Source organism: Lissotriton helveticus, chromosome 7, assembly GCF_964261635.1.
Source record: "Lissotriton helveticus chromosome 7, aLisHel1.1, whole genome shotgun sequence".
Lineage (NCBI taxonomy): Eukaryota > Metazoa > Chordata > Amphibia > Caudata > Salamandridae > Lissotriton > Lissotriton helveticus.
The window spans coordinates 1424783881-1424801237 of NC_136068.1; the positions used below are offsets into that span (position 1 = coordinate 1424783881).

A 17357-nucleotide genomic window follows, 5' to 3' on the forward strand; every position below is an offset into this window, starting at 1 on the left:
TTTCTTTTCGGCTGATTGTTTATTTAAATTCATTTCTTGTCTCTCCCGTCAGGCTCAGGATGGCAGGGCAATGCCCGTTTTGCCCACTAACACCAGCCGCCTCTGGTAGGAATGATTCCTGGGCACACCCTAATTAATGGGGAAAACGTTCCTGCAGGCAACCATACCCACTTTGGGTATTTTCAAGGTGATGGAATCTACAGCAACACCAACATTGGGGTTTGAGGACTGGGTGTGTGCATGTGGGAGTGATTATGGTATTCCTAGTATCCTCTAACATCCAACATGGAAATCCAATTTTCGACAGTCACTAGACACAAATTAACTGAGAGACAGAAGTCTGGTAGAACAAAGCAGGGGTTTCCAGCAACCGGACAGTGAATGCATAGGAACTGTTTGGGCATCCTGTTTTCGCCCTTTGAAGTGCACCAAAATGTTATATGCAAAACCCCAATAGAACTGTCAAGTAGGATTCGACACTCCTGCAGGAGTTGACACTGCAATGTCACAAAGAATGCTCACATCTTCACCCTACACATTCTATCAGATTCAGAGGGGTTATGTCTGCCTTTTCAGGTCAGCATATTCTTTGCTTCTGGAGTCATTTCACACTCATTCAAAACTATTCTAGTGCTAAGTACTTTCTTGCAGAAGAGAGAGAGCAAATGCAAACTGGCCCTTGGTTAGCTTTCTGAAAGTACCCTTTCCTTAATATTTATCAAAAATCTGATTTCACCACCAAATTAAATGTATTTTAATAACTATTAAAAATAGTTATTTAATTTCTTTTTTTTATTTAGCTGTTTCCTACCCAAAATTAAAATTATTAAGTGTAATAATGTAACCTAGTGGTTTCCTATGAAACAGCCAACCTTTCTAAAGTGAAAATAGCTTTTGGGGCTATTTGACTGTAAGAACATGTTTAAAATGTAATCCCTACATGTCCTACTTTTAAATACCATGCTCCGTGCCTTAAGAGTGATAAGGCCTGCATAGGATTGATTTTTAAGATTCATACATTTAAAAAAAGAAGTTTTTGGCCTTTCAAAAAGGGTTATTTTGGCAGGTCGAATTTGCAGTTTATAACTGCAAGAGCCAGCTACAAATAGGTGGCCTGCATTAATGCTTCCACTGTCACTGTAGTGAGTGCCATTATGGATGCTGCAGTCCACTAGTGACATTTAATTTACAAGCCCTAGGTACACTTTGTACCATTTACTAGTGACTTATAGGTAAGTTAAATATGTCAATCAGGGGTAAGCCAATTTCACCATGTTGAAAGACGGGAGCACAAGCCCATTATCACTTGTGAGCAGGGATAAAGTGCCCAGAGTTCTATAGCTAGCAAAAATGTATGGTGCAGCAGAAGGCTAAAAATTCCGGGGTGACCCTACAGATAACACATATTTCTTATAATTATGTTTAGCTTTTGGGCCCCTGCTGGAAATGACCATCTATCAAGTGGTGAAGTCCTATATTTTTGCATTGACTGCTTTTGCTGGCTGTAGAACTGTATGCACTTTACCTCTGCTAACCAGTGGTGAAGAGCATATGCTCCTCCTTTCAACATGATGAAAGTGACATACCCCTGATTGGCATATTCAACTAACCCATAAGTCTCTAATATGTGGTACCACAGAGTGACTAGCACCTGTAAGTTAAATATCACAATTGGATTGAAGCACTCATTGTGGCATCCACTGTAGAGACAGAATAAATAAACATGACTGCAGACCTGTCACCAATAGCCCGGCCATGCAATTTTACACTGCAAATTTAACCTATCAAAATACCCTTTTTTGACCGGCTAAATCCCTCATTTTAAATATTAATTAGTCACTCCTCAGTAGGCCTTATTACCCATAATGCAGTGTGTAGACCTGTCAGCCTTAGGGTTGTCTTCCCTCAAACTTTTTGCCTTGACTTTTTTGGCCTTGGGACGCTGCACACTTTGCCACCTATAATCAGTGCTAAAGTGCCTTTTCCTTTAAACATTGTTACACCCGATTACCACATCTAATCTACTTGCAAGTCCCTAGTAAATTAGTACTACGTGTACCAAGGGAGTGTAAGTGAAATGCTGCTACTGGGCCTGCAGCACTTATTGTGGCACTCACCTAAGTAGCCTCATAAAAACATATCTCAGGCCTGCCACTGCAGCCTGTGTGTGTAGGTTTACTTTGCCATTTCGACTGAGCAAAGTGCTAAATGTGCACGAGCCATTTGTGCATATGTGAATGCTCTGTGGTAGGCAGGGGCGCAATTAGATTCGAACTTCAGGGGGGTCTAAGACTCCCAGCCTGTGCCGGCTCAAGCACTGGTGGAGCCTGTTACAAAAGTCTTTTTAGGTGCTCTCCTCCCACATTACCTTCTTCTCCATGAATTCTCTCTCTTCCACTCTCCAACAGTGCACCTCATCTCTCCATAGCCTCTGTCTGATGTACATTTCATTTTTAACAGTGCTACTCAATTCACTCACACTCAGTTCTGTGATCTGCATGGTACACATTCTTTGCAGCAGGCACATTAACCCTCCATGCTACTTTACGATGAGCCAAAACTTTCACTAGACAACATTCTCAACTCTCACTAGCAGGAATAATAGTTACCAGAGTTATCTTGAGATTTTTATTATTGCCTGAAAACTACCTGGTGCACAAGGGAGTTCATGTGCTTTTAAATAAAAAAATACTTTTAAACATAGCGCCACGTATCAAAGACAACACCAGGGGCAGCTGCACTGGTTGCACTCCCATAACGCCAGTCCTGCTTCCAGCGTTGGGGCAATACAAGCTTTTCCAAAAAAGGCATGAGAGCTAACCTCACAGCCACTATATGGGGAAAAAGATCTATGTAAGTGGTGGGGTGTGATACTTCCATCAAGCAAAACAAGTTAACAGATTTGTTGTAGCTGATTTATGGGAGAGTATACTTCTCCCCTGAGAATGTATTTTAACTTTTGGGATCAAATGTGCTAAAATGCCTCAGACCCTTGTAGGGCATTCATGAAATATTCCAGTACTTTCATGGTGCACCAGGGAAGCCTGGCCTTTCCTACGAGTTGATCATATTGTTTTTCAAATGTCTTAAGTCAGAAATTACTTCCACTATACTAAGGCCATCATTTGTTCATGGGTGAGTCCCTTATGCCAAGGAGGACATTAAATATGACAGTGCCAGAAATTTACCATGGATACTTCAGCCGCAGTCAGGGGTACTGCTAAAAAGTCCCTCAGGTATACAAGGGTCAGCATTTTGTCATCAACACACCCTATAAAATGAGTACAGAATGACACGAATTACCTCAAATATCAGTTCTACAATTTTGCACTGGATCCACCCCATATGCTAAGAATTATGAGTGTAATGTCAGGTACTTCGGCCAAGTGTGGTGGTGCATGTTCTGTATTCCTGCTCCTGGGTGGGCTTGGCCAGCAGCTTTCTCAGTAAGACAGTTTGAATCCCCACAACCAATGATGGTGTCTTAATAGAAGCATGCCAGGGCCTGCAGTTTACCATAGGTAACACCTCCAATCCATATGATATTAGAGCCTGTGTCCATAAGGCAAGAATAACCTCCACTATGCCAGACCAGCAGCACACTTGCATGCATAAGACACATACACTCACACACACACACACACACATTCTCACTATATCTCTTGCACTCTTTCGTACATTTGTACCCTGTCACAGACACGCACAAACCCACTGCCACTCACAGTTCCATCAGTCAATCTGGTTTTATTGTCTTAGAGAAGCTTGCCCTGCTGTTTCTCCTATACCTGCTTTGCCTTTTAGTGAAGCGTAATTAAACATATTCTCTATACACTTTTAAAAAACAATAATATATTGCCGTATAGTATGATGTGAATAAAAAGCACACTTCCTTAAAATAGCTGTACGGACCTGATATTTGGTTTCACTTCTTGATCAAGCAGTTATAGTATTGGAAATTAACTAATCCATGTTCTAAAATGTAATATCACAGCATCCAACTGATTTTATGAAAGACTTGACATTTTCATCAACCACGGATTTTGTTAGACCTGCACCTTGGCGTGGGTCTCCCTTCCATTTTTTGCTGTTGCCTCATGTGTTTTTTGCTGGTTGTAGATGCTTTGGGCACTGTGCCACTGCTATCCAGTGCCACAGTGCAAGTGCTCCCTATGGTAAATTGATGCATGGATTAGGACTCCATGATTGGCTGGTTTGGTTTACTTGTCAGATCCTAGTACAGTGCACTGAGTGTGCCCAGGGCTTGGAAACCAAATGCTGCTAGTAGGCTTGCAGCACTGGTTGTGCCATCCACAGAAGCAGCTGTAAAAGTGTATCTCAGGTCTGCCATTGTAGAGCCTGTGTGCAGTCTGATACTGGCATGCTGACTGGGCAAGTGCACCCACTTGCCCGCCCCTAAACCTTCCCTTTTCTGCATATTAGTCACCCCTATGGTATGCCTAAGGGCAGGGTGCATTGTAGGTAAAAGGTAGGACATGCTCTGATGTGTATGGCATGTCCTAATAGTGCATTACAGCCATTTTCGTTTTCAATATTGCAAGGCCACCTGTTCCCCATAGGCCAGTATGGGCAGTATGATTATTACATCTTATAATCCTAACCGACTCAGTGAACTAGGTAGAAATTCGAGTTTAGTATGCCTGAACTCAGAATTATAAAATACATCTTTTAGTGAAGTTGGTTTTAACATTCTGTGTTTGAAAGTACCATTTTTAGCATATAAGTATTTTCTTGTCTAACCATCTAAGCAAGCCTCTGCTAGGTTGTGTATTCCTTGTCTGGAGTTTGAGTGACAGGGGCTGGGGGATTCCAGGAAACAGGGCAAGTCAGCACAGGGCTAAATAGAGAGATCTGCATGAAGATGGGTGAGAGAAGTTGCACCTGGGACCTGAATAGGGCTGTGCCGTCTCTCCCCAATGCTGGCTCCACCTCCTGTGGTGCTTCTGATGTCCCTGGCCCACACTGTCAAAGGAAAGAAGGAGTCTTGTCAACAACATGCTCCAGGACTGCACATAACTGGTTTGGACTGGGTACAGAATCCTCTGCCTTCAGAGGACAAATGATTTGCTAGTATAAATATTGGGACCCAGACCCAAGAACTTTATATCACTTTTGGGAAACAAGAAGAAACCTTTGCTGAGGAGAGGAACCAGAGGAACTGAGGAAGAGACTGTCCCTAAGCTGAGTGCTGTCTGGGGGATTGGCCTGCAGTGGTTGCCTGACTGCCAAAGAAAGTAGAAAGGACTTTGTGCTACTTTCATTCAACTTGTGAAGTATCTTCAAGGGCTTGAGATAGGGCTTGCCTCCTGCTGAAGTCTCAGGGACAACATACTTCACCCACCAGCTCCCCAAGAGTCTATATAAAAATACTTATTTTTATACTACAACTTGTGTGGTGTCCATCTGTAGTGTTGTCACTGGTTTACTGTATGTGTTCACGAATGCTTTACACACTGCCGTTGAGATAAGCCTGCTTGCTCGTGCCAAGCTACCAAGGGGGTGAGCATGGGTTATTTTAGGAGTGTACCCCCTTACCCTGACTAGAAACAAGGGTCCCAAATTTAGTTGCGTGCACTGTATCGCATTCGGTGATGCAGTGCGAAATGAAATTCGTTTTATTTATTTATGTGTTTACTTACCTGTTAAACTCCGTAATCCATACATTACTACCCCCCACCCTGCCCCTCCACCTCCCCACGTCACCGCCCTGCAGGAACTCCTACTGCCGACCGCGGGTGCTCAAAGCCTTGTTAACCAGTTCACTAAAGGCATGCCAATGGCCTTTTAAAGACCTGTTAAAAAATCAGGTGTGGCAGAAATAAGACTCCAGACACTGCCCAGCCAATGCCACAGCAGCTCAAGCTGCAGCATCCTGGGTTGTGGGGGGTAGGAGGCGGGGCGTTGGCGAAAGCTCTTAAGCCCTATGGGTGCTACATGTCTGGTGCTGGGACAGAGAGCAGCTAGACGCCTTGCGCAGCATGCAGCTACAACTGCTGAAGACTCCAGTGTTTGAATGGTTAACAGCACCATCTTAATATAACTGAAACGCGCCGTTTTCATGGCTGTTTGTAGTGGAAGAGGCAAATGTAATTCGGATATTTTGGGAGTCCCATTTGGACCTGCTTTGATATTTACAATAGGAATGGAAAATGCTTATTAGTGAAAGTAATGCTCCCGCCCGCTTCTCTGCGTGCTTTGAATGAGCGATATTAAAGCAACATGATGACATTTTAAAAGGTACACGTCCATTGTTTTCAAGGGATTTAGATTGTATACGTGCGATCTAAAAAAGAAATGCATTTCCCTTGCATTCAAGGTTCTATGGACCAGGTTGATATTGGGACAGATTTTTATAATTGACCCATATATAGGCTGAATGACTTTTTAGACCCATGGCTAGCTAAGTTTCTCCCTGGCATACTTCTACCCACACCAAATGTGCAATAGGTCTCCTTGATTGGCCTGAGGCATCCCACATACTTAAAGGGCTGATGCATAGTGGTGTTGAGGCAGTATTTGCCCTGGAGGGATGGCTGTTGTCATGTGCATTGATGGCCCAGCCTATGGTCTTATTAAATGGGCATTCATCTGTCCCCTTTCATATCACAGGGCAAGGATACCCTTTATCTCCACTACTTTAAGCCGTATGCATTCAGCAATACATTGCTACACTTAATTAATCCCATCAAATGCAAGCAATAAACTGGGCTAAAAGTTCTCCCAAATGCTTAGCTTTTCCAAATGATATGTATTAGTGTGTTCTTCGCAAGCGACAGCAGATTTGGAGAGTGACCTTCTTGCCTCACAGTTGAAATATTACTCAGGATACAATGAAATGCTAACCAAACCCAGATGTTTCAGATTAGGGCCTGACAACTGAAACAGGAAAGAGGCATCATCGAGATTCGATATCCTAGAACCACTCTTATGGAAAGCTATTCTTGTATAGGCCGAGGCCATTATATTACAATTCCAAGGGAAATGGTTTTGTAAACTAAATGGATGAGAGGAGCTGCCCAGGTCTATGCTGACTCTGCATAACCTAATCTAAATGTATACTTTACTCCAAGGTTCATATCTCCTCTGAGCCCTTTGAGTGCGCAGCAATGCCGTTGATGTCTCTTATCCAGTCGGTTTCCCCTACAACAATATTTGTGGATATTTACCTATTTTGTAACCACTGTCTGTCTCTTCTGAGAGATACATCCTAATTCACTCTGAAATCTGAAACATTTTTGATGTAACGTAATGGAAGATCTTCTTCAGAACTGAAAAAGCATTTTCAGGCACCAACTAATAAACATGAATCTGAGACCTCTACATATTTGAAACCTCCCTTTTCTCTAACCACAGCACAACATGGCTACTAAAATCTCATCTCTAGTTGATTCCTTGGCTATTTTACAAAGGGGTGTTCATGCATTTTTCCCATGATCCAGGTGAATTAAGCATATTGTCAGCTAAGGGGCTACATAATTAAATCCAAGAGACCTATATAGAATCCAAGAGGAGCTCATTGCTTACTCCGGGCTCACAGGGCTTCTTTTCTACACAAGTGGTCACTCTTCGATGGAGAGGTCATTCAATGGATGGGCTGGCAGCTTTGGCAGGACAGTAGTGTAATTGGCTTCAGGAATAGAACTCGCCTGCGGAACTGAATGAATTGCTAGTGAATTAACACCATACCACCCATAGCGCTAGTAATACATTTCAGCGTTATTGTTTTCTGTTCGTGCTTTTGTTATCACCCCACCAGTGGTAGGGAAACTGTGGTCCAAGGGACCTGTTCACAGTTGTCTTTGGTGTTGATAACTTGTGGCAGAAAGTGTTCAAATGTTGCACTTTGTCCAGTCTTTCGTTCATTTTAGAAATCCTTCTTCGGTGACCTATCCACTCGCTGTTTGTGGACGTTTGGTCCACTTTGACCCGCTGGTTATTGTATTCGAACAGCTCTTCATGCATGCACACAAAACACTCCACATTGCCAGACCAGCCTGCCTGAACAGCAGACTCAGCTTCTACACCCCCACCCGCCAGCTCCGCTCCGCCAGCCTCGCCCTTGCCGCTGTCCCCCGCATACAACAAACAACCTCCGGCAGCAGATCCTTCTCCTACCTCACCGCCAAGACCTGGAACACCCTCCCTACCCACCTACGGCAGACCCAGGACCTAATCGCCTTCAGAAGACTCCTCAGACCTGGCTCTTTGAGCAGTAGCGGCACCCTCTCCCCTCAGCGCCTTGAGACCCTCGCGCGTAAGTAGCGTGCTTTACAAGTACTCTGATTGATTGATTGACTGATTGATGGATAGTTAAGGATGATTTTATATTTTGGATATGTCAGTGCACCACTTGATGGTTGTGTGGTGCTGGAAGGACACTTTTCTCCCTCTAGTGTGACGTGGTTCCAGCAAATCCTGGCAATATATTACTTCGGGAAAGAATTGGCACAAATTCAGCAGACATGGCAATTCTATAGGGTATTGGAGCACTTCAATGGTGATACATTTTTATATATGTTGATTTGATCTATGATAGACGGGTCAGTTGGCAACGGGTAACATTATGTATTTTTTTCTTGACTCGTGCAAGATTTAACTCACCGCACATTTCATTTAAAATATGTATTTGTTATGCAGCTTAATAGGCCTCAAGATCGTGTCACAGTATGTAATGCTGACAGAGAAAAATAACGGTATTAAAATGTGTTTTAGTTAAAAATGTAATTTAATATAATCGTTTCAGTGAAAATTTTGTAACACAAGAATAATACTGACGACATACCAAACAATATTTCAAACAGTGCATACAATTCATCTAACTTTATTTTGTACTGTACATATTAAAATGAAAAACAATAAACAAATCTTGTAATAATTATGCAAATCCTCTTTATTCTTCTCTGGTCAGTTGTCACATTCCTTTCCCTGTTGATAAAAAAGAATATATTTAATTTAGATTAGATACAGTGACCGACTATGACACAATTCATTCAGTATCAATGCACGCATTCACAAAACGGCTCTCGTGCATTTCCTGATGTCACCTAGGCAAGATTCAGCATATTTCCTTGAGCATTCATCCATTTTAATTTTTTGATGGTTTTCTGAAGTGTTTACTTACGCCCCAGGGCCAAGCACTGTACAAACTGGCACACATTACCACGTTTACCTTGTTTAAAATGATAAATAAATCACTTCTGAGCTTCACTCCAAGTCCGTTTTGATTATGAGGATCGTGAGACTGCAATTACGATGCCATTATGCCTGCGTCATGCGTGTGCCCATTCATTCTAACTGTGATGTGTAATGAGCGGATCCCTAGTAGTAACCTCTAATTGCATGTGCATTATGGGAGCTTGCGTTCTAAGGGCCTGGTTTAATTTTATCTTATTTGTGGAGGAAATAGTGAAAACGGAGTAGAATCTAAGCTCCTGGGTGTGTCTTCATATTTAGCATTCTCTCCAGAAATTGGAGGGTTTCCAGTTAGTACCACATGTAATTCAGGACAGTGTAGTGACCCAGAGTCACAGTCAGCAGTCTAGTGTTTCTGTATGCCCTACACTAAACACCCACCACTGATGTCACTGGTCAGGTGACACAGCTTTAATAAAAGGGGCAGAGCCCATGTGCTCTGGGCCAGTTGTACCCAGTAGCTGACTGTGTCTGCGTCAGTCCTTTCTAGCACAAGGAAAAGGCCCGTCGGCCGGCCGAAGGTGAGCCCGTGACCAGCACTGTAAGCGGAGCCCACCCGCTACAAACCCTGAAAGCGGCTCCCGACAGCACAGACTACTGTCCCGAATGCACCAAGGCCAGCGGAGCCCACCCGCGATCAACTTAAGTGCCCCAAGGAAGCCTAACACACACAGAATCCCCGGCGGCAGCTCCTGCATCCCGCGCCTCGGTGAACTGTAAAGCTGCCGGCGAGAGAGAGAGGCTAGAGGGTCAGGAAGAATCCGGAGCCCCGGTGCCTGTGTTACCCCCCCCTTCTGCCATAGACCCAAAAGAAAAGCAGTTGAGTGGTGATCGCCTGCCTCGCTCCACCCCTAAGAGCAAAGAAGCAGCTGCCCCAGGTGAGTGTGTGGCGGAGGGTGAAGAAAAATAGAAAAGGGCGCGGAAACCGTGCCGCGCCGGCCTGAGGATTGTGCCCCTGCACAGCCAGAGTGTGTGAAGAGCCGGCTGTAAACGGCAAAAGAACACCAAGGGCAAGCGCGAGGGCACCAGTGCTGGCAACCGGAACAAAAGGGAGAAAACACTTACTGTGTTCCCGGTACCCTGGTTTTCCCCAACTGCACGAGCGCCCAGCACAGGCCTTAGAACAAGGAGGCAACCAACATAGTGAAAGACTGCCGTTGCCCAATGAGGGGCTCCAATGCCATCTAGTGGCCATCCAGCACTATTGCACTGACACACACCACAATAAACTGCAACAAGCATTGCACAAAGCAAGAAATCCCAGCACAGTGATTGAAAACCCATTGTCACGGCACAGTGACCCAGGACACCCACACAGCAGCACAAGACTGGCACCGCAACGCCACACCAATCAGCAACACTGTGCCTGCAGAGAGCAGCTCCACAAACGTGTTGTGAGGAAAGCCAGCACCGCCAGAAGCGCAGGACCGCGCCAGAAATTTCAGGAACTCCACACCTTAGAACTGAACAGCACTGCGCAGGAACGCGCAAGGAGTGAAGGAACTCCACACCTCAGAACTGAACAGCACTGCGCAGGGACGCGCAAGGAGTGAAGTAACTCCACGCCACCACGACCGAGTAACGCAGGGATCGCGTCCTCGGAGACCTGTCATTAGGTGACAGCATAAAATGACTTGCCAGAAAGTCACCGCCAGAACCTGAACAGTCAGATGGTCAACCGGAAAAGAAAAGGAAAGAAGACGCGGACCAGCCAGTTTGGTCACCCGGAAAGAAAAGGAGAAGATGACCAGTGAGTTGGTCGCCCGGAATGAAAAGGAGAAGATGACCAGTCAGTTGGTCGCCCGGAAAGAAAAGGGGAAGATGACCAGTCAGATGGTCGCCTGGAAAAAGAAAGGAGAAGCTGACAGTCAGAAGATCACCACTGCGAAGACATGCCAGAAGATCAAAGGCATAGTAACTGAATAGATCAAGAAGAGGTCCATGGACGGGACCCAGAAGAGGTCTGATGACACCGACCCGAAGTAAAGAAGGAGCGACAGGAAGAAAGGTGCGATGCCTGGTTTGGCCACCGGAAGAAGAGAAGGCGTGTCCTAAGGGTAGGACGCAACCAAGGAGATTCGTGTGGAGTGCACGCCACACGGAGATGGCCTGGGTGGTTGAAGAAAAGAAAAGGGACCGACCACGTCGTGAAAGGAATGGAGGAGAAGAAGGGTAGTGAGTGCCACGGTGCCACTAGAAGATCACAAGAAGTGAAGAGGTGTGACCAGTCAACTCACACACCCATCAGAAGAAGATGGTGACATGCACCAGAACACCGGAGTGCAACAGAGAACAAGGCCTGGCATGAACACCGGCGGCACAAGTCAAAGATATCCACCTACAAGCCATCCATCTATGTGGCAATCGCCGAAGTGGGCAAGTTTGGACTGTTGACAACAATCTACCTTGGGGTTGAGCGGAAGATTTGGATGGCGAGAGTGCTCACACATCCGGCTGAGGAACTGACCCCTCCACACCAACCCGTGGCAGCCCGAGAAGCAAAGGCCTCAAGGGACTCTGGTGGCAGCAAGTCCCACAAGAGAGACAGATCCACAACGGTGCGTCTGCAAGACCCACTGAGAGGGAAGCTTTGCGTGCAAGAAAAGAGTCAACAGCATAACCTTCAGGTGGAACTTCAGGTGGAACTAGGACACAACGGTGAAGATCGTGGAGCGCCCCACTCACGGCCCGAAGGCTATGGTGGAGCAACATGACCGAAAACACCAGTCCAGTGGAAACCTGGCAAAGAGATCCTCCCAGACATCTTGTGAGAGAGGAATACCGGCGAGAGGGGCATCCTAGTGAGAGGGATGTATGCACCTACTCCTTTCATCTGCCCAGAAATACTTTGAAGCCTGCACAGAGACATCACCAAGGGTCCTTGGACTGAAGAGGAGAACCGTGAAGACAAACAATACTCGGATAACGTCACCCTTCTATCTAGCTACCAACTGTCACCAGTGGTGTGAAACAAAGACAAGGCAAAGGACAACGTCCAGGCGGCGCAGACAGAAGATAGGACCCGCCAAACAACGGCAAACTAAGCCACAGTAAGTCATGAATCCTGGATGCAGCAACTACACCATCTGCGACCTGCAATCCACCAAAGAGACTCACTTCAAGTCATAGAGTCCAGTGTTATATTGTATGTACATTTTCCTTTCCCACAGGTTTGAACTTTGCCGTGGGTTTGCGAACTGCACTTTTCTCCCACAAGTTGGACTTTCTTTTATTTTCATTTTCCCCCAAGTTTGGGAGGGATGTAGTGACCCAGAGTCACAGTCACCAGTCTAGTGTTTCTGTATGCCCTACACTAAACACCCACCCACCACTGATGTCACTGGTCAGGTGACACAGCTTTAATAAAAGGGGCCGAGCCCATGTGCTCTGGGCCAGTTGTACCCAGTAGCTGACTGTGTCTGCGTCAGTCCTTTCTAGCAATGAGGGCCCAGGGCCCCCAACTTTACAGACAGAAAGGCTTGATTTCGCATTACGACACGCAGATTGGCTGATGCACCACCACCCCAGACAGGCGGGCAACTAGAGCCAAATTTCGGAGGGGGCTGTAAAATATTTTGTGGGGGGGCTAATTCTTCCTACCATAGACCGAGAGATTGAAAGAAGGGGTGGACACAACAAATGCTTAATTACAAGTAAATGGTCTTTTAAAGACCTGTTAAGTACTCGGGTGCGGCTGCAAATAAATGCACGCCAGCCGTCTCCGAAGCTGTCTCCGCCTGGGCTAACACACACGGGGGCGGGGGGGGAACTGGCGGGCCTGAATCCCCATGAGCCCAATGAGTGTTGCGCGCCTGAGTCCCCAGACGCAATTGGCGTGACATATTGAGCTTTACCCGCAGTGTCGGCAAGGTTGTGTTTTTTTTTAAAACCAAAAGTGTGAACACTTTTGACAAAAATTGGAGACAAAGCTAGTCAGTTCGTGGTATCATGTCGAATGATAGACCAAACTGTTTTTTTTGGTTTTCAAAAGACAAAGCCCCAAAGGGTGAGTTTGTTTTGGGAAAATGAACATCTAATGTCACCGACGCCCTGGGAGTTTTCCACCACTACGAGAATAGTGTCCCTTTTCCTGCTTTACAACCTCCATGTTGTCCATTCCATTATGGTGTTATGAGTTCAATTGAAATAAAGTGATGCATTAAATGTATACTTTTATATAAATAAATGCTATTAATTAATTTTCCTATGCATAATGTAATGTTCGTCATTTTATTCACTGAATATGATACGATGCGACTCTAGTGCGTTACGTTTATTTACTGTCATAGCTACTCATTCAGCTGCATTCTGCTCCCGACTACCGCAGAGATTATATAATGTTGCAAATGGGACACTGTAGACAGTGCCAGTCAAATACAGCTGCTCCGTGCCAATCTAGTTAATCTGTGCTGTGTTTGGGAGCAGATACCCTCACTTTACAAGTGTGCGCATGCGCTTCAAAAGACAGGCGTGTTGTAACACTGTAGCCGTGACGTCCACCTATTCTGTGAGAATTTGCATGACTGCCTATTGCGTTAGAAGGGGGGGGGCTGGCGCCGGGTGCAATGGTATCCTGGTTGAATCTAGGCACCAATATTCCACAAGAGGTAAACTTCCTGCTGGTTCCCATAGGCCTCACACAGGGTTCAAAATGTAGTTCACTCAGGAGATGTGTTGGCAGCTGCTATTTTTTCCCTTTATTTCTTTTCATTTGCAATGGTAGCGTCCCTGGGCATGAGATAATGCCTCATTTACACGAGTTACACATTTATTTAGAAGTTGGTGGTAACTGGGCATCAGCAAACATGAGCAGGATGCCCGGTCTGAGACAGCATCTCAGTTCACCCAGCTTACATAATGGTAAGGGAAGCACTACTTTCAAGGGTGGATCCAAAGCCGCATTCACTGTCAGAAAGATCCTTCGTGAAACTGGCTGACATTGCGTCAAATGACCCACTCTATTTGGGGCATGGCTTTCGAAGCATTGTGAGCCCTTTGAGCCTATCTGGTACTGTCACGCACAGATGGCTGAAATGGACTGTGAAAAAACCGTGCCCAGCCCTTACGGGTGATTGTGCGCTTTACAAATGTGGACTTTACTTTTACTTTATTGATGGTGTGTATTTGAAACCAGCAGCGGCTCGTTGTGGGAGTGCTGCGGGGCAGTGGGGCGGGGCGGGGAAGGAGCAAGGTGGGGGGTAGTAAACTACAGCATACAGCCAAATGGAGGTAAGTAACCAAATAAATCAATTAAACAAAATTCCTTTGCGCGTGCTGCATTGCCAAATGCGATGCAGCGTGCGCAACGATAATTGGGTTTTATTTATTATTTGTTTACTTACCTCCGTTGGGCCGTATTCCGTAGTTTACTACCCCCCAACCTGCTCCCCCCTACCCCACTGTCCGCAGCACTCCCACCACAAGCAGTTACTGTTTGTAACCCTTGCTTTGTGGCCACGGGCCACCATGTCACCGCAATGGTCTAGCTCACACTCAGTGGCGGGTCCTACGCTGAGGCGGAGGAGCATCGCCCCACTGCTCTCTGAGCAGTGTGAAAAAGGAAAAATAAAATGATAATAACACAAAGTTATTATCATTTTATTTTTAGTACCGGTTACGGGTTCAAGTTATGGTGGGGCGAGGCTGGGATCACAGGGAGGAGGAGTGGTCATTGCACAATAAGAGCACATGACAGTTTGGCCAGCCATCTTGGGCCAGCCAAACAGACATGCGCACTTAGCATTTTTCCACCTGTCCCAGGCTCCCAGGCACTGCCTAAGCGGCCAAACAGGACACTCAGACCAATCACGACACTGCTGTCATGCTGGTGACAGCAGCGTCGGAGTGGCTTAGGGGTGGTCTGGGAACCTGCGTGCTTCCGTGCTGCCGGCAGTGAGGAGGAGAAGAGGACGGAGGAGAGGTGGCAGCCGTTCACAGGTAAGTGATCTTATTTTCTTTTTTCAACGCCCCACCATTCCCCATTCCGTAATAGCAGTCAGTGCTCACACTTTTAGCAAAAAAATTCTTTCATACTAACAGCCAACTCAACACGTATGAGGCGTGCCTCTGCCAATCCAGCCTCTTGGTTAAACTTTAGATAAGTCTCAAAATCCCTTTTATGATCCCAAATAGCACTGGAAGCATTAATTGATATGGCTCACTGCTAATTCACTGCCTACTCATCAAGCTCAATTTGTGTAACGAGTCCCCCATTTCTCCCACATTCCTCATATTTTTCATTTGGCGACATTTTTTAGCTGAGTTACAATAACTGCTAGGAGTTTTTGTTACCGTTATGCTAAAGTCACGAGTCTTTGTTTTGAGCTTGTTAAGCTGAGAATCTACAATGTCAGCGCGTTCTTCAGCTTCATCCAGGTCATGCTGCATCTTCCGAAGTCTAGAGAAGTGAATGTTTGCTTGCTGTTCCTAAAAGAGATGATCACATGGATGAGTTTTGGAACTTGAAAAATAATTCGTTTTAATTTAATGAATAACCTATCAAAAGTAGGTGAAGTATTTTGTTACAAGGCAAAAATGACATACCGGTTCAAAAGATGAAAATTGCATCTAAAACTTAGATTATTCATTAATAACATATTTCAGTGTAATCTTCATATTGGATACAAAACACTGAATTCGAAAATTAAGCTTGCATCACACAGTCATTTTAAGAGGTTACTAATTAAAAAGATTAAGGATTGAAGAGCAGCTCTGGCATTTCTTTTATTAATGTTTCCCCTAAAATTGCAATCTACAGTCTTATTTGCATACCACAGTTAAAAGTAAAGTTTCACAATTCCTCCTAGTTTACATCTGCTATTTGATGTAGTTTATCCTTTCTATATCTGATAAATGTTGGTGTTGATGAAAAAAAAACTTTGCGATAACGACTGGATATATTCAGAGATCTGTCCCATTAGAATGACGCTATTTTCATGATTAGAAAGCCAAGATGATTCCTTATTTACTTGACTATTTTTAGAGTGGCTTTGTTCCTGTCTGTTTCTCTTCAAATGCTGGATTCAGTATGGTAGATGAAGGAAGGAAGTGTAGGACACAGAGGTATTTATTTGTCCAGGTGCATACTCCTCTATCAAGATCTTAGAAGGAAAGTGAGAGATGTACAATTCAAGCTCCAGTTTCTGAATGTCCACCAAGGGAGGTGAACCTGCTTCTGCCTTTTATCATTATAGGAGGCAGACGACGACGGGGGAACATTAATTATTTATTTAATTTTCCCTTGGGGTCATCTGTCGAAATCCCCCCTCACCCGGCCCCACTTCCCGCCCGCTCTTTCCTGCACGGCCGCTGCTGAAAAAAACTGGTTATATTTTATGTATAATTATTATTCGCAATGGTATATCTAGTTATCTCCCGCCCTTTAATGAGTAACGGTAAGGATATTGTATATGGCAGATCAGAGTGAATATTTTACACATAGCAATTGGGTCGGACTTAAGTTCAGAGGTACCATTTCAACACAGGCTTCCACTAAGCTATCAATTTGAATTTGTAGTCTTCCCTTTTAACCATCGTAACATTGTTATCATTCACTTGTGACAAAAATTATTTGGCTGAACTATCTTTGTATACAAAAGCAGCATTCCCAACATTATCTTAATATCAGCCAATTATGTTGGTTTTTAATTTGGGTATTTCTTATTGACCTTTGATATGTTTAATCGGGTTCATCCATACTTTAAGAAATATTTATTGGAAATGCCAATTGTATTGTCTGACTTTATTTGTTGTAGAAGGATGGACTTTCTCTTTCATCCACTATCTATGGTATTATAAATAATCATACGTCTATCATCATTTGATAACACATTCCACCAGTCTGTGTCTTCTTCATATAGATTAATTGGCCATGGGACATTCCCTCTTCCCGCTCTCCAGCTATGACAACTAAGACGTTGGGGGTAAAATTGATGAAAAGCTATTTTGTGATATTCCGACTGGGTCAGTGGCGGGAACTGGCTATGGTCTTTTGTGTTCTTTGAAGACATTTTTGGACTTTCTTTTAGTATAAGTTTGAGCAGTAGTCCACACTTTGATGTTTTCTAGGCTGTACTAATTGGCATGCACGACTATAACATTGTCATTGTGAAATGTCTGGCAGTCCAAAATAGAGCCACCTGGCTTAA

The 17357-nt window shown here is 44.7% G+C and overlaps 1 protein-coding gene across 1 annotated transcript in view; it reads right to left on the reverse strand.

Moving 5' to 3' along the window:
* Positions 1 to 8724: 8724 nt before the first annotated feature.
* The window catches only part of LOC144770330 (myosin-1-like), a 266975-nt gene continuing 258342 nt past the window's right edge, over positions 8725 to 17357 (reverse strand). Inside the window, exons 39-40 of the mRNA XM_078654762.1 lie at positions 15502 to 15636; positions 8725 to 8943 (exon numbers count right to left, since the gene is read on the reverse strand). Coding sequence (XP_078510888.1) covers positions 8923 to 8943; positions 15502 to 15636 — 156 coding nt within the window. The 3' untranslated portion in view covers positions 8725 to 8922. The remainder of the gene's footprint in view (positions 8944 to 15501; positions 15637 to 17357) is intronic.